Here is a 15,201-nt window from a genome sequence, read left to right as displayed (position 1 = left end):
TCTCCAATTACAAAAGCAAGAACAAGCAGACAGGCGTGTGGGCTGGATTTCAATGTATTCGGGGGTGTGAAAAGAAATATAGAATGAGAGGGAGAGAGAGCAGCTGCGGGAGTTCAAGGGGGTCACATAGATGAGGCCATAATACACGCAGAATCTCCAAACCACATAGTCTAATATGAAGCCGTGAACTATGTCCCTGATAGTGATCTACACAGTAACAATCAATAGATAAATAACTACGTAGTTAACTAAATCTTGTGACGGGTTAGTAATCCGCCAAGTGGAAGATTCAACCGAGGCATTTTCCGCCTCGGACTTGATCTCCCTCGGTATCCATTTTCGTTTTAGATAGAACAGTAAGATAACCAGATAACTAAATTTTTTATCCCTCAACTTTGGGTCTCTCCTTTTCTTCCATGGATAGAACATACGACTATCTCTAATACCTACACATACATACACCACACCACTTTCCTTCCTACATAGAAGACCGACGTACATACCGATAATGTCTCCCCCTCATCCTCCAGCCCACGGCCCGGCCTTCGAGTCCGCGATCAAAGTAACTCCCCTCAGCTCGCACCGCTACTCAGCCCATCTTCGCAAAGAATGGTGCATCGGAGCAGGTAGGATATATACATACACCTTACCTTCCCGCTCCACATATCGCATACTCACTGTCTTACTACAGTCCCCCACGGCGGCTACACCACCTCCGTCCTGTACCGTCTCGCCCTCGTGCACTTCGCACATACCCACCCAGCTCTCTACAAGAACAGTCCCGCGACCCCGATCTCCATGCAACTAGCCTTCCTCCGCCGCACAGCGGCCGGTCCCGCCGTGCTGAAAGTCGAGGATACGAAGCTGGGACGGCGGACGAGTACGCTGCATGTGATGCTGCTTCAGAAGCCTGATAGCGGCAAGCGGAAGCAATCGCAGTCATCTACTACGGAAGGGAAGAAGGGTGAGGACGACGACGAGGACCTAGAAGTCAAGGTGGCAGGATACATTACCGTTAGTCCCGCGGACGCTGAAGAGGGACTTAGTGCTACGACTGGGTGGAAGGTTAGCAGTCCTGCGCCGGCGGCTGGATCGAATGGAGATGGGTCGGTGAACTTCGAGACGTTAGGGAGGACAGGGCGTGATGGGGCGTGGGGGAAGCTTATACCGGAGCATTCGGAGTTCCGGAAGGCGACGGGGCAGACGGAGTTCTATGTGCCTGTTGAGCTTAGTGAGGAGGAGAGGAAGCAGAGGAAGATGAATGCGGAGCAGTGGGCGAGGTTCCGGCCTGCGGGGGATGTGAATGCGCGGTGGACTAATGAGGCGCTGGTGTATTTGACGGATATGTTTCCTACGGCGTTGGCTGGGTTTGATGATGCGGCGGAGGAGGCGGCGGTCGGGGGTGGGAAGGGGTTGTTTTGGTTCCCCACGGTCACGTTGAATATTGATCTGAAGAAGAGGTTGCCGGAGGAAGGGGTCGAGTGGTTGTATAGTCGGGTGTATACGAAGAAGGTGCGGGATGGACGCACGGATTTGGATGTCACGGTCGTGGATGATAAGGGGGATGTGGTGGCGTTGAGTACGCAGGTGGGCTTGGTGTTGAGTGCCAGTCGCAATATCGGGTCTCGTGCGAAGTTGTAGATGCTTTCGCTTTCTTTCTTTTCACCTCCTTCTTTTTTCTGGCTCATCATCATCCTCGACCCGGTTCCTTTCTTTCTCTCTTTGTCTTTCTTTCTCCGAACGACAGGCTCTATCTACCGGTCGATGCAATATGTACATATACTATATACACGGGTAATAGAATCTAGATCTATAGAACACACAGCGGAAAGAAAGAAGAAAAAGAAAGACTTAGAGCGACGGTCCTGTCTGCATCCAGAACGCCATCGCATCCGTGGTAAGGCGCATTGGTTCGCCCTCTGCCTTGGGAGAGGTAACAGCACCTTCTGTATCCTGAGGCTGGAAGGCCTGCGCGCGCACCCAGAACTTGCGACCCACACGAGCGAGGACCTTAGTCCGAACGACCAGATACCCCGGCGCAGCAACGGGACTCTTGTAGCGAATGTCCAATTGGGCAGTATAGAGCATTCCGCGCGGCGTAGGCGGGACATGCGGGCCATCCGGCTGCTCGTCCTCTACCAGCTTCGGGCCCGTCTCCGGCGCATACAGTGCCACAGCATAGGACATGGCCTCGTCGAGAGACGTAGCCAGGACTCCGCCATGAGCAGTGGACGGATGGCCCGAGACACCGGGGGCAGCAATGTCGAGGATGAGGATTAAATCGGGGTCTTCTATTGGAGTCGGGGCGCCGGTGGGAGCGGGCCAGGTGGGCGGGGAGTTGGGGAGAAGAGAGAGGAGGTGCGGACGTCGACGGAGTGTCAGGACGTGGGGGATAGTGCGGGCGGTGGCTAAGGTGTTGGCGAAGTAGCCATCCTCGCCGGTGGAGGGTTTAGGAATGCGCGAATAGGTGCGGACGGGGAGGTAGTCTGGGTGGTGGAGGAGAGATCGGAGAGATGGGGAGGTGGCATTGAGGAAGGGGGATAAGGAGGCGGGGTCGGGGGTGTCGAGGATTGAAGAGGACATATTTACAAGTCGGGTAATGTATGAATTGATGTGGAATTAGAGGGATAGGAGGTGGTGTGGTTGTGTGAGGTGTCGAATTGAGATAGATGATATGATGTTTCGGAGTAGAAGAGAGGGAGGGATGAGGGGAACGGAAGCAATAGTCTGGATGGAAGGAATGAGTGGAGGAGATCAGCCGAGGGATAACTCGGCGGAATCACATTGTTGCAGCTTTTCCCGCAAGGTACAATACCGTCAATTTACTCCGGTTGGTATGGTTCCTGGTAAAGAACGTCTGTCTCGGACGGTACTGAACCGGTTACTATTGGGATACCGGAAGTACCTTGCCGGATTGGGGTATGACTGTTTTGATATCATGTGCCCAGCCTTGAATTCGGCAAAAGAAAAGCGGAGTAAATCCTATTCATTTTCATTCAGGATTGCTCGCTTCTTTTCTATACAGTAAGACCGCCATCTATTTATTCGACTTCATATTTGGCTAAACATATCTCCGTCGCCACGCCCAATTATTTGCTGGTAGTTGTCTGATGATAACTATTAATATCGTCCCATCAACACCATTCCCCTGACACACCGGACAAAAATTGACTAGACTGCTTGCTTCCCTTCTGCCGAACTGACTGGCTGGATAAACCTTTGGAAACCACCTGAAGCCCGAGCTACGTATGCCATGGACGCCCGTCGCGACTAACGCTCGACTAGTTTTTAGGCTCCAGTTCTGCAGCCACTCATCTGTTGCGCCGGTCACTTTAGCTCACGGCGCTACCGGGGATGAATCGATAACAAAGAGGAGAAATCAGTCCTGCGAGGGCCCCAAGAGGGGACTCACTCACACCGAATATCCCGGATCAACCAGCCGCCAGCATTCTCTCATGCCATTCCATTCAGGAAAAAAAAAAAGAGGGGAAAAAAAATTGAAAAACAGTAGAAGTAAAAAAAAAAATAAAATAAAGAAAATTGGAGAATTGTTGCACATTCCAGGCAGCGACAAATGGGTAGAAAAATTCTTCAATTCTCCAATTTTCTTTACCTTTGCCTTTTTCTTTTCTACTGGTGTCTCTCTTGTCTCTGTGGTGAGTACTGAGTATGTCTTGGAGAGGAGTTTGTCTCTCTTGCAGGTGGACCAATGGAAACCAGACAGGGCATCTGCAAGTCTGCGACTTCCTCCTCGAGGGTTAATTAGTATCCCTCGCGTAGGGCAACAAACAAATCGCCGGCCAAATCATGAGTCCGTTGCTGCACCAAAACAAGGAACGGGAAATTGGAGCCAGAAATGAGGGGGAAAGTCTGAGAAACAGTCAGAGATGATTATCGACTCTTTTTCATTTTTGCTTTCGAATTGAAACACACGACGTATGGATGTTATCTATTAGTCTGAGTGTTATTATACTATTGTTTCTTATTATTATAATTATTATGATCAGGACTCCTGCATCGTCTCTCCTCCTGCAGACCCAGTCAGTACTTAGTCGTACTTAGTCCAGCTAGCAGCAGTATCTATCTAGTTCCTTTAGTTATACTACTTTGCTAGTTTAAACGCATCCAATCACTCTCCTCCCACTGGTTCTCATTCACGTCCCGGAAGCAAGAATCTTCTGCTCGAATAAAATAAAATAGACTAAAATAAATAAACAGCCGGAATTCCTGTCTTGTTTTTGCTGCCCCTTCCCGTTTTGTCCTCTTATCGCCGGCTTTCTTCTTTCTTCCCTCCGTCGCTTCCTCTTCTTCGCTTCTCTTCTCTTCTCCTCTTCCATTCTTCTGCTTGCCTCTTCTTCTTCCTCTCCTCCTGGTCTCCCTTCTTCCCTTCTCCTCTCCCATTCCATCCATCCATTGATTGTCTGCCTCTTTTATCTCATTGCCAGACTATCCAATCCCAGATCAACATCTCATACCTCACCCAACAATCTATCTTACTTCCTGCATTTTCAGCTCAGCTCTACCGGCAGTAGCTCTTTCGCCATGCTTCCTCTCGTCTTGATGTCTCTGGCTGTCGCGGCTACCGCGTCCAGCAACTACACTCTTCCCAGCGACTTCAACATCAGCGCCATCAGCTTGTCGGAGCGAAGTAGGACCCCTTGTGGTGGATGCATGACCAGCACTCATTTACTGACTACTGCCCTCTAGACTCCTGGTGCACTGCTGAGCGCAACTCTTGCCCTGAAATCTGCGGAGGTGTTGCTACGAGCAACTCGTGTGATCCGGTAGGTGGCACCAGCACTCTCGGCGCTTTTGTACCCTTGCACCCGCTAACCGGTTTGGCAGAGCACTCTGGACTTCTCCTGCGTCTGCTCCAATGGCTCCACTGCCGATGTCGCTGAGTACACTCAGACCATCCCCTTCTTTGTCTGCGAGGCCACCTACGCTCAGTGCATTGAGGACTCGCCCTCTCTCGATGAGCAGGAACAGTGCCAGGAGACGCGCGACAAGGACTGTGGCACGTTGAATGCGTCGGCCTCAAGCACTACCTCTTCGACAACCACGACGGCCGCCTCTCTGACCACGTCCACCGGCTCGTCCAGCAGCACTGGTTCGGGTAGCAGTGGATCGAGCGCCTCTACCACCACCACCAGCAGCTCGTCTTCGACCACTTCCAACGCGGCGATGCGTCTGGCTCAGGAGCACGCCACGGGCCTGTTGGCGACCGTGCTGTTCGTTGGTCTGCGCCTGATTCTGTAAATGATCAGTCTTGGGTGAAAGAGAGATGGGGAGTACTGTTATTGCTGGATGTAATAATCACATTGGGGTCGCAATTGGCCGTGTTGTAATGAGAAGGGGGAAGATGTTGTAATGATGGCCGGGGAAAAGAAGGAGGATTCCAGTTGCAGTTGCATGTTCTACGACTTGATGGTTCTTTTTATTTTATTCTCGTACGATTCCCCCAAGCGCGCCTGGGAGTTATTCTTGTAATAATTGCAGATTGAGTACTGAGTTGATTAGTATGGAATGAAACCAGAAAAAAAAAAGTTGTGATTGTTGTTAAAACTTCTGGAGTAAATGAACAATAATAATAGTACTCCGTAGTAAATGTCGAGACGATCTCCCGATGCAGCGGCGCCAAGAGTTTTTCCCACACTGAATTTTCTCCACCGCCCAAATCCCTTCCACAGAGTCAGTCTCGCAACACCAAGTCGATTCGATCAATCCCCAAAGCCTCTTCTCGCTTCTTTCCCTCTTTCCCTTCCCTCTTCCTTTGATTTCTTTCCCTCCCTTTTCCCCCTCACCCTTTTCTCACAACCTCCCATCCCATCATGCCCGCCCCCTCCACCACCCTCCTCATCGAGGGTTCTTTCACCGAGCTCGCCGACGAGTTCGCCCAGTACATCGACGCCCTGCGCAAGTCGGAGGCCTCCAGCAGCCTCCAGTCCGAGATTTCCCCGCTTCTGCAGCCCCTTCGTGAGCAGGAACAGTCCGAAGCAGAGCCCGACCGCAAGCAGCGCGATGAGGTCCTCAAGAAGTTGGTCTCCGCGGCCGTTGTCCTGAACAGCGCCCCCGAGAAGGGTACGTATTATCGATAGAACCACCCCTCTATACACGAGACGTGGGATCCAGAGACTGACGGACGACGACGAAAATGAATTATATTATACAGAGATCATCTCCGCCTACAACCTTCTTGTCCACCTTGTTCACCAGGCCTCCGACCCGGATATGTTCTTGTCGCGCATCTGTACCTACCTCGCCAAACCCATCTCCTCCTCCCCTCAGTTCGGCCCCTCCTTGGCCATCTCCATCCTGTCCACCATCTTCAACACTCTTGCTCCCTCCGACTCCAGCCGCTACCATGTTCTCCTGGCTACCGTCGCCGTCATCCGTCAGTCCAGCTCGTCCATTGCCTTTGACGCCCTCAAGTCCCAGCTGGTCGCTCAGCTGCCCAGCTGGCTCGCCGCCTGGGAGCTGGACGCCGACGAGGCCCAGCGCCTGCACCTCGCCATTGCCGATGCCGCCCAGGCCTCTGGTGACCCCGAGTTGGCTCAAACCCACGTCGTCCAGGCCCTGCAGACCATCCCTGCCGCCAACGCCAGCGCCCCCGAGGCCCGCGATCTCGCTGTCCGCGCCCTGACCTCCGCTCTCACCCACCCGGCTGTCTTCGACTTCACCCCCCTGACTGCCTCCGACGCTGTCCAGGCCCTCCGGTCCAGCGACAGCACTCTCTTTGAGCTGCTCGAGATCTTCACCGCCGACACCCTCGACGCCTACGAGGCCTTTATCTCCGCTACCCCTCTGGCCAGCATCTCCGGCGGCGTTCTGGCTGAGGCCGGCGAGGCCCTGCAGAACAAGATGCGCCTGCTCACTCTGGCCTCTTTGGCTGCTTCCACCCCGTCCCGCTCCCTCCCCTACGCCACGATCGCTACGGCCCTCCGCGTGGAGCCCACCGACGTCGAGAAGTGGGTTATTGACACCATCCGTGCTGGCCTCGTCGAGGGTAAGCTGTCTCAGCTGCGCTCCGAGTTCCTGGTCCACCGGGCCACCTACCGTGTCTTTGGCGAGAAGCAGTGGGCCGAGGTGCAGGGTCGCCTGATGGTCTGGCGCCGCAGCCTGGAGAACGTGCTGGGTGTTGTTCGCAGCGAGCGGGAGCGGTTTGTTCGCGAGGGGCTGCAGGCGGCCCAGGCTGCCGAGGAGGCTGCCCAGGGCAAGGGTAACGACAAGAAGGGTGGTGACCGTCGCCGTCACAACAACAACAACCAGCAGCAGCAACAGCAACAGCAGCAGCAAGCACCTGCGGCGCCCGCCGCTGCCCCGGAGGCCGTTGCCGTGGAGTAAAGGACTGATGACCGTTTGGTTGAATGATTGATTGATACACAGAGAAGCATACACATTGGGATGAATGAATAAAAAGTTTTCTGTGTGTTGTTGTGAGTTGTGGGCTTGGAAGGTGTTCTTTCTATGTTAATGTTCTGCTGTGTCTACACTTTTTTTTTTATCCCCATTTTCCCTTTATTTCCATCTCACGGGCTCCAATTTCCTTTTATTTCTCTTTTTTATTTATCATGGTAGCTATTGGATTCTAGACAGGTTTATATCCACATTTCATCATGAGAAGGTGGGGGGAATGCCTGACTGACAATGATACGAGTTATGCCGAGTGTGTAACTGAGTTTTTATGTATATTCCCAGTACTACTTTCAGACATACATAGACCAATTTGGGGTGTTGCAACAAGGGTAAATTACTCAAGATATAAGCATATATATATATATATATACTACTAGGATCATAATGTAGTTGAAATGTACTACTCATCAATGTGGCTCTCACGTATCTACCGACCATCTATCCATCTATGTACTACCCAACAATACACATGATATAATATTTTCAGAACCCCCAAAAAACCAACCTTACAAAGGATTAATGCCCTTACTTTTGAATCCCTCGCGAATGCGCTCATACACCTCATCGACCGATCCCGTCGCCGTCACTGAAACCACCTTATTTTGCTCCTCGAACGCCTTGACAACAGGCATACTAGTCTCGACGAACGTACGGAACCTCTTCCGGATACTCTCCGCATTATCATCATCCCTACCGGAGGTCTCTCCACGCTTCAACAACCTCGTCTCCATGACCTCCTCAGGACAATCCAAGAACAGGGTCATCTCCGACGGACACACGGTATCCTCGAAGAACACGGCCTGGTCGAGCTTGCGGGGGAATCCATCAATGAGGAAGCGGGGCTTGGGGCCACCTTCGTGCTGTTGTTTCTTGCCGGAGGCCAGGGCGTCGGCCATAGCGTTGGACAGCAATGCGACGGTGATCTCCATGGGCACGATCTTGCCCTCGCGGATGTAGGTCTTGATGAGGTCGCCGTATTGGCTGCCTTCGCGGACTTGTTCGGCGCGCAGGAGATCGCCGGCGCTCAGGTGGGTGAAACCATAGTCGCGGACCAGGTTGCTGGATTGTGTGCCTTTGCCACTGCCAGGGCCGCCGAGGATGAAGACCACGGTGATGTCGGTGGGGGAGAAGCGGGGTTGGGTGGTCATTTTGGTGGTGGTGATGGTTGGTATTGTGGGATCGGATTCTGGGGAGGGAAGAAGAGGAGGTGGGGTGGTCAGTTTATGTGGTTGTTTGTTTGTTGGTAGGTAGGTAGGTAGGGGAGGTTGTTATTGTTGGAGGGGAGAAGAGGGGGGTGGTGGTGGTGGTGGTGGGCAATGGTGTGGGTTTCAAGGTACAGAAAAGAGGGACATACAGTTGGAACCGGGCTTGGGTTTATGCACGCCGGTGCGGGATTTCACGAGTAAGACGTAGGAACCTGTGCCCACAGCGAAGAGGGCAACAAAGGGGAGGACTTTGAAGTTGGAGCGGCTGTATTGGGTAGGGTTGTTGGAGGATTGAGAAGAGGAGGAAGAGGAAGAAGAGAGGGAAGAAGAGGACGAATAGGGGCGATGGAGAGACAGTCGGAGATGTCGGTGGGGGGCCACCACGGGCGGCAGTGTAGCTCCTCGCTGTAGTAACTTGATAGACATTGGAAAGAGATGGGATGGGATGGGTTGGGATGGGATGAGGATCGGGGGAAATGAGGATAAAGTATTAAAGGGAACTGAAGGGGAATTGATGACAATATAAATTGAGCTACTAAAACTGCAAGATTTGCAAAGAAGTAATGCAAGAAGAGGTCAAACCCAGATGAAGGAGAGGAAAAGAAAAGCAGGAAAAGGAAAGTTGGAAGTTCATCTCGCATTTCGCTACTTTGGGACTAGCGCGGATGGCCTGATCTATACAATCTGAGAGTTGGTGTTACATACTTCCCTTCCCCATTGTATAGTTTCATCTTCTTCCTCTCTCTTCCTTTTTATACGTACAGTCACTTGAATAATCTTATTCATTGGATTGTGGCATCTAATAAAGGTCATGGACAGGTAGGATAGATACTATACGTTCACCTCTTGACAGCTCTTCTTGCCAACATTCATCACACCAAATACACACATCTACAACATTTCATCCAAGTGAACAATTGCTCGCTGCCACTACCTATATCGCATCATTCTTGCACGTCTTCCAACCATATCTCTTTGTCTTCTGGCTGTCTCATTCACCCCAACATTCTCGCCATCTCATAGCTTCTTCCTCCCTGCTCGTGCAGTCTCCCCCAGCAAGATGCTCCATCCTCACCCCCCAGCTCCAAGAAACCATCGTGCGCTTGCAAGAGCACCTAGAGCACCCAGAGGTCACTTTCAAGCAGCTCTGCATGCACAGCCTCTTGTACATTCTCAGCCTTTCTCCCGAGGTCAACAGCACCATCCTTTGAGCGTGAGTGGTCTCTCCCAACATGAAATGCACACACACTCACACACCCAGTCCCGCGGAGGACAATCACATATCTACCAAAGTCAGAGAGGTAGTCCTAGAGGACCAATGTATACAGCCAACTTTCAGCCATCATGGAGAGCACCAAACAGTAACGGAGCTCCCGGCCGTAGTCGTTCCAACTACAGAGGCCGCAGATCCAGGAAGAAGTTTCCACCCAACGCTAGAACTCAGAACTCTAGACATCTTACTACAATGTCTACAGCTCCATATTTCAACCTCAAACATCAATCTTCCAATTCGACTGAAGGGAAAGCAGTAGCGCAGACACCCTCGCCCTTTCAAAGGCTCCCACCGGAAATTCGCGACCAAATATATAGCCATATATTCGAGCCTCACCGTGTCGAGCTCATACGAAGAAGCGAAAAAGATCCGATTAAACACCCAAAGAGAGTGTACTACCGCCTATATCACAAACCCATTCGATCGCGCGATCCAATCACACAGCAGATCCAGGACCCCTGTCGGAAAAGTCAGCTCCCTGTGCCCATAGCCCTGGTTTTTACATGTCGTAGTATCTATTGCGACACCCTTTGGTGGCTGTACTCCACTACCCAATTTGTCTTTACTTCGACGAGGACTATGAATCGCTTCTTTAACACCATCCCCTCGGAAGTACAGCCTGCTATTCGACACGTCGAAATTAACCAGGAAATGCACAGTGAACCAAGTTTAACCGAGCATCGTATCCACAAGGTCCGAAGTGACTGGGCTTTCACAATGGCATGTGAGAACTTGGTGAGGTGCTGCTCAGGACTGCAAGTCTTGTACATTTACTTCCGCATCCGTGACTGGCCTATGAGCCTCGAGATCGGCGAACCATGGTCATTGCCAATGATGGCCTTTGCGGAATACAAAGGTAAAGGCGGCTTGGACGTCGTGACCATTAATCTCGACATGCCGAGATTTGGGGTACAGAAGTTGAAGAATATGGCAAAAGCCCTCGAGAAAAGATTTATGAAGCCTGAGGCGTTTCAGATCAGGGAGGATGAGCGACTGGCTAGAGAGTTAAGTTGCTCTTTCATGGAATTGCGGGTAGAGGGACATGACTGATATCTCTTTTCGTTCATGTCCTGGTCAGATTGATAGAGAAGATGAAGACTATCTGGTATGTTCGAAGGGTGGGGGAGGGATGATCGGTGATATTCGTTTCTTCTTTTTCTTTCTTTCTTTCCTTCCTTCCTTCCTTACTTCTTCTTTCTTTTTCGTGTTACTCAGTTATGGATTCATGAGATAACCACAGTATGTTTCTATGATACGTTTCTTTTCTCAATACCCTGAACAGAAAAACAAAAATGGAAATACCACTCCGTTGAGTTGAAACAAGGTGTACTGGCTGTCTATTTATGCAAGTCCAATTAAATGTAGTCAATATGTACGTCAGTCGTCAAGGGGGGAATATACGGTACAAAAATGGTGGGTGTCTAGACATGCATGAACGCCCGCGATATGCAAAAGATAATGACCCGTCTTTCCTTCCTTTCTTTTTCCTTCCTTAATGCCCTTCAAACAAGCGAGCAAAACCCCAAGTCTTGCCCGCGCCTATATCATCTTCTATCCGCAGCGTGCTTCCCTCTCTTTTTCGGGTTTACTCCCTCGACCTGTCAACTTCCGTCAAGGATTGGCCCTCTTCGGACGGAACCTCGTGGTATGCCTGCATACGACGACGACGAAGGAACCAATAACCGCCCGCCAGGACCCCGCCCACAGAGCAGATGACCAGAACAGAGATCAGCAAGCCACCGACTCCGTGAATAACCTCGTACGCCTTGTCCACGGCCATGGCTGCTTGCTTGGCTGCTTCCTTAGCCTCCGCATTGGGGTCCACCTCTTCCACATCTTCTTCCACCTCGGCCTGCTTGGGGCCGTAAAGAATGGTCGGATCATCGGCGGTAGGCTTCGTGTCACCCTGGAAGCCGGCCAGGCGCCAGTTCTGTGGGGTCTCGGTGCGGTGGATAGGAGAGGAGCCGATGACGTTGCCGTCCTTGTCGACGGCCTCGACGGAGATCCAGTCGAGGTAGCCGTCTGCGATGTACATGGTCTCGAAGTCGAACTTGGTCGTGTTGCCGATCAAGACGGGGATGCCGTGGCGGTCGGCTCGAGCGTAGAAATTCCAGGTGGCTATGTCGGTAGCACCGTTCCAGCTGACATGGAAGATCGTCGCCAGGTCGGTCTCATCGGTTCCGTAGACAGAGGCGATCACGTCCGGGGGAGTGTTGGGGCGGCCGACGAAAGGGAATTTGTACGACCGGTAGGTCGAGAAGCGGGTGGATGCGAAACGGCCTTGCATGAGGACCTTGCCGTCGGGCGAATGCTCGCTCTGCATGCCTTGTTCACTCCAACCCACGAAGACGTTTCCGTTCGGCAGGGTCTGAACACTACCACGGAGACGGGTCAGGCCGTTGTCTGGGCGGTTGTAGCGCTTGAGCAGACGCGCGGTCATGGGGGTCGTCGTGGTGTCGATCTGCACGAACATCGCTGCGGATGTGTCTTCCTCGTTTTCGGCCTCATCAGAGGCATTGTTCAGGAAGGAGACAATGGCATGGGTGGCGTTGGACTCGACAAAACGTGCGTGGTGTTGCTTGGAGAAGGTGAAGTCCTGAACGAAGTCGGAGTACTTCCCACCAAGGCGCCATTTGATCTGTCCATCCTCGCCAGAGATCAGGTATAGGGTGCTGGTGAATCGTGCAGACAAGAGGTAGTCTCCTGTCGTACTCTTATCAATGGAGTTCACGTGGACATAATCCCAGCCGGGTTGAGAAGCCGGCGGCGAGCGAGAATCGACTTTCACAGACTCATGAATAGGGATGTAGCCGAGAGAAGACCATTCGTAGAGGACTTCGCCGGTAGCGGTGTCCAGCTCGACGAAGCCACCGGCGACAACCCAGCCGTACTCGTTGGGACGACCGAGGTCTCCCAGGTCGACATATTCGTTGCGGTATGCGCAAGCCAAGGCAGTCTTTCCACCAGGAAGGACATTGAACTCGTGCATGTTAAATGCTGAGAGATCGTTGGTCACCGGCACAGCAGTTTCGACCTCATAGTTCTGGTCGAGAACGTATCCGTATCCTTTGTCCCTACCACCATCTTGATAGCCATGCTGAAGGATGAAGGACAGATGAGATTTGTCGTCGATATTGTTGACGGCTTTGAAATCGAAAATGTTGCGGTTGTCGAACATGCAAGATCCGGCCCAAACCAGAGTCTACGTATGGCCGGTTAGTAAGCTACTTGCTCCTTTCGGGGATCTCACTCATTTTTGAGAGACATCCCTTTCCTGACGAAAGGGGGAAATGAATTTCTGGGATAAGGAATGAGGAAACGTACGCCATCTGCATCATAGATGTAGGGTCCAACTTGGCAAGGCTTCCATTGCTTCGTGGGAGCTTCTGGGTCAATCACGCCATATGGCGCAACGAACCAGTAGCCTGGGCTAACCGATTCGCGATCGTAGTATGCAACATTAAACTTCAATGCTCTCACTTCCGGAAGCTGGCTGCTCGTCAGCAAGAAGATCATTTATATATATACGCTGGAAATTCTCCTACCGTCACAAAGGACATCAAATCATCGTCCGCCTCCGCCTCCGCGACAATCCCGCGAAAAGAAAGAAACAACAGAACCCAGAAGAACAACATTTTTTGAAGGAGTGGCTAGGAGAGGAAGAGTTCCTCCCCCAAGAAAAAAAAAATTGTGACGATTAGCTAGGGAAAAGGGCAACGATTAGCGGAAAGGAAGGAAGGAGGACAGCGGGAGACGACCGGGTCATTAAGACAGACGGTCGCTGTCTGTCAAGCAGCCAAGTGGACGTCGGTCGATGGTATCTATCCGAAAGATCTTCTCCCTGGCGCGCAGGGAACAGTAGTCAAGTATGGAGGTGCCCCCTGCAAGCACACCCCATCCACGACACCGTCGAAACGGAATCCCATGAGCCAGCACAAATTGGGAGAGGCTAAGACTCCGCAAAGCATTACGGAATCTCCATAATTTGGGTCGGGCACGGCCAGTGACAACGTAAGTGCTGATACGGCCGCTGACGATCAGACGAGGCGGACACTCTTGGCAGCGTTTCGGACAGTGGAGCTGCGGGCCACGCTGCGAACTTCATCAGCGCAGGAGACGCTCTGATTGCTGGATAAGGTGCAGCCGGAAGTCGCCCAGATTCGTGGACGGGTCATCCCATGATCCCACTGGGTGGCCACGCCAAATGAAGCGACTTTGACCCGGCAATTCTACGCTGGAGGTGTGAATATATCGAATCCTCTGAACCGCCACCCCCAAACCCTCTTGTTCCCTCCCTATACGTGGAAGGGGGAGGAGGGGAGGCTGCGTTATGCGAGTATGTATGTGAGCAGCAGCGCCACTAACCCCGAGCTGATTCGGACCTCGGGCATGAAACATTAAACTCTTTTCCACCCCGAGTTTACCCCTTCCGGAGATCTAGACCGACTGAGTCGCGAGTGTGTGGCTGAAATGGACTATTGGGAGACCCATGGCTATGGCCGGTTGTCTGATTCTACCCGCAAAATCAGTTGTCAATTGGCGACGGTCCACGTACTCCCAGTTTCTTCCCACGGACTTGGCGCACTAAGCGAAATTGGCCGTCTAAGACTTACTTTTCTGGAAAGAGTTCTATGGTGAGTCTCCAAGCCGGTTACCCGCAACCACGAGCGAACCGTGCCGCCTGGGGAGAAAATTCCTGGCGGATTGGCGAATGAGAGAATCCATGGCATGCCGGTGTCGGTGTCATTTGCCATTTCAGAGTTCTCAGACCCATGGACGCCTCAGGCTAACCGCCGACTTCCATCCAGGAGAAGCGATCGGCAGTCCATAGATATAGGCTCTCTTTTCCATCGTCCCAGACAGATTATCTTAGTGATTATCAAGGATACGCTTGTTTTGATCAGCGGGTCTTCTCCGTTAGCACCGGTGGTGGTGAGCTGAGTCTTGCTCCGTAGCTTGGGCGATCTGGTATGATGGTATGCGTGGTGCAAGGGGGTGGAAGGAAGGATCTGGATAAAAATTGAGTCTCTTTTATTGTTTTCCTTTTCCCGATCTCAGATGGACCCCTGGAATTGGATACAGTGGTATCCTGAGAGGCCACGATGCACAAATTCCGGGGTAGCCCAACAAGCTATGGAGTAAGTATGGCGAAAGATAAGAGTCGCTTGAATTGGCGAGGTGAGGAAGGTGTGCAATTGAAAATGGACTGGCGTGACCACCTGACAAGCCACGTGATGGGTATACAATTCCTTGAATTGGCTTTCGTCCAGCCATCCATTTTTTTTATCTTTACTGCGATCAACTCCT

General features: G+C 52.0%; 7 protein-coding genes across 7 annotated transcripts; 4 read left to right on the top strand and 3 right to left on the bottom strand.

Moving 5' to 3' along the window:
- Positions 1-508: 508 nt before the first annotated feature.
- On the top strand, positions 509-1,641 carry AKAW2_20162A (thioesterase family protein; the record flags this gene model as incomplete). The annotated part of the gene is made up of 2 exons (XM_041684845.1): positions 509-626; positions 692-1,641. 2 exons carry the CDS (start codon positions 509-511, stop codon positions 1,639-1,641), a joined length of 1,068 nt encoding a protein of 355 aa, XP_041538989.1.
- Positions 1,642-1,851: 210 nt separating this feature from the next.
- AKAW2_20163S (PaaI family thioesterase) lies at positions 1,852-2,583 on the bottom strand (the record flags this gene model as incomplete). Its single annotated transcript, XM_041684844.1, has 1 exon — positions 1,852-2,583. The coding sequence occupies one exon, from the start codon at positions 2,581-2,583 to the stop codon at positions 1,852-1,854; it is 732 nt and encodes a 243-aa protein (XP_041538988.1).
- Positions 2,584-4,542: 1,959 nt separating this feature from the next.
- Positions 4,543-5,259, top strand: AKAW2_20161A (uncharacterized protein; the record flags this gene model as incomplete). Its single annotated transcript, XM_041684843.1, has 3 exons — positions 4,543-4,648; positions 4,708-4,784; positions 4,846-5,259. The coding sequence occupies 3 exons, from the start codon at positions 4,543-4,545 to the stop codon at positions 5,257-5,259; spliced, it is 597 nt and encodes a 198-aa protein (XP_041538987.1).
- A 572-nt stretch (positions 5,260-5,831) lies between these two features.
- Positions 5,832-7,344, top strand: AKAW2_20160A (PCI domain protein; the record flags this gene model as incomplete). The annotated part of the gene is made up of 2 exons (XM_041684842.1): positions 5,832-6,081; positions 6,173-7,344. The coding sequence occupies 2 exons, from the start codon at positions 5,832-5,834 to the stop codon at positions 7,342-7,344; spliced, it is 1,422 nt and encodes a 473-aa protein (XP_041538986.1).
- Positions 7,345-7,922: 578 nt separating this feature from the next.
- Positions 7,923-8,564, bottom strand: ura6 (uridylate kinase ura6; the record flags this gene model as incomplete). The annotated part of the gene is made up of 1 exon (XM_041684841.1): positions 7,923-8,564. The coding sequence occupies one exon, from the start codon at positions 8,562-8,564 to the stop codon at positions 7,923-7,925; it is 642 nt and encodes a 213-aa protein (XP_041538985.1).
- A 2,047-nt stretch (positions 8,565-10,611) lies between these two features.
- AKAW2_20158A (uncharacterized protein) lies at positions 10,612-10,944 on the top strand (the record flags this gene model as incomplete). Its single annotated transcript, XM_041684840.1, has 1 exon — positions 10,612-10,944. One exon carries the CDS (start codon positions 10,612-10,614, stop codon positions 10,942-10,944), a length of 333 nt encoding a protein of 110 aa, XP_041538984.1.
- Positions 10,945-11,479: 535 nt separating this feature from the next.
- On the bottom strand, positions 11,480-13,529 carry AKAW2_20157S (uncharacterized protein; the record flags this gene model as incomplete). The annotated part of the gene is made up of 3 exons (XM_041684839.1): positions 11,480-13,096; positions 13,219-13,383; positions 13,440-13,529. The coding sequence occupies 3 exons, from the start codon at positions 13,527-13,529 to the stop codon at positions 11,480-11,482; spliced, it is 1,872 nt and encodes a 623-aa protein (XP_041538983.1).
- Positions 13,530-15,201: the final 1,672 nt, after the last annotated feature.

The sequence above is a fragment of the Aspergillus luchuensis genome, chromosome 2, assembly GCF_016861625.1.
Source record: "Aspergillus luchuensis IFO 4308 DNA, chromosome 2, nearly complete sequence".
NCBI classification, from domain to species: Eukaryota; Fungi; Ascomycota; class Eurotiomycetes; order Eurotiales; family Aspergillaceae; genus Aspergillus; species Aspergillus luchuensis.
Note: the sequence above shows the minus strand (reverse complement) of the source record. Positions and strands in the feature narration are given on the sequence as shown.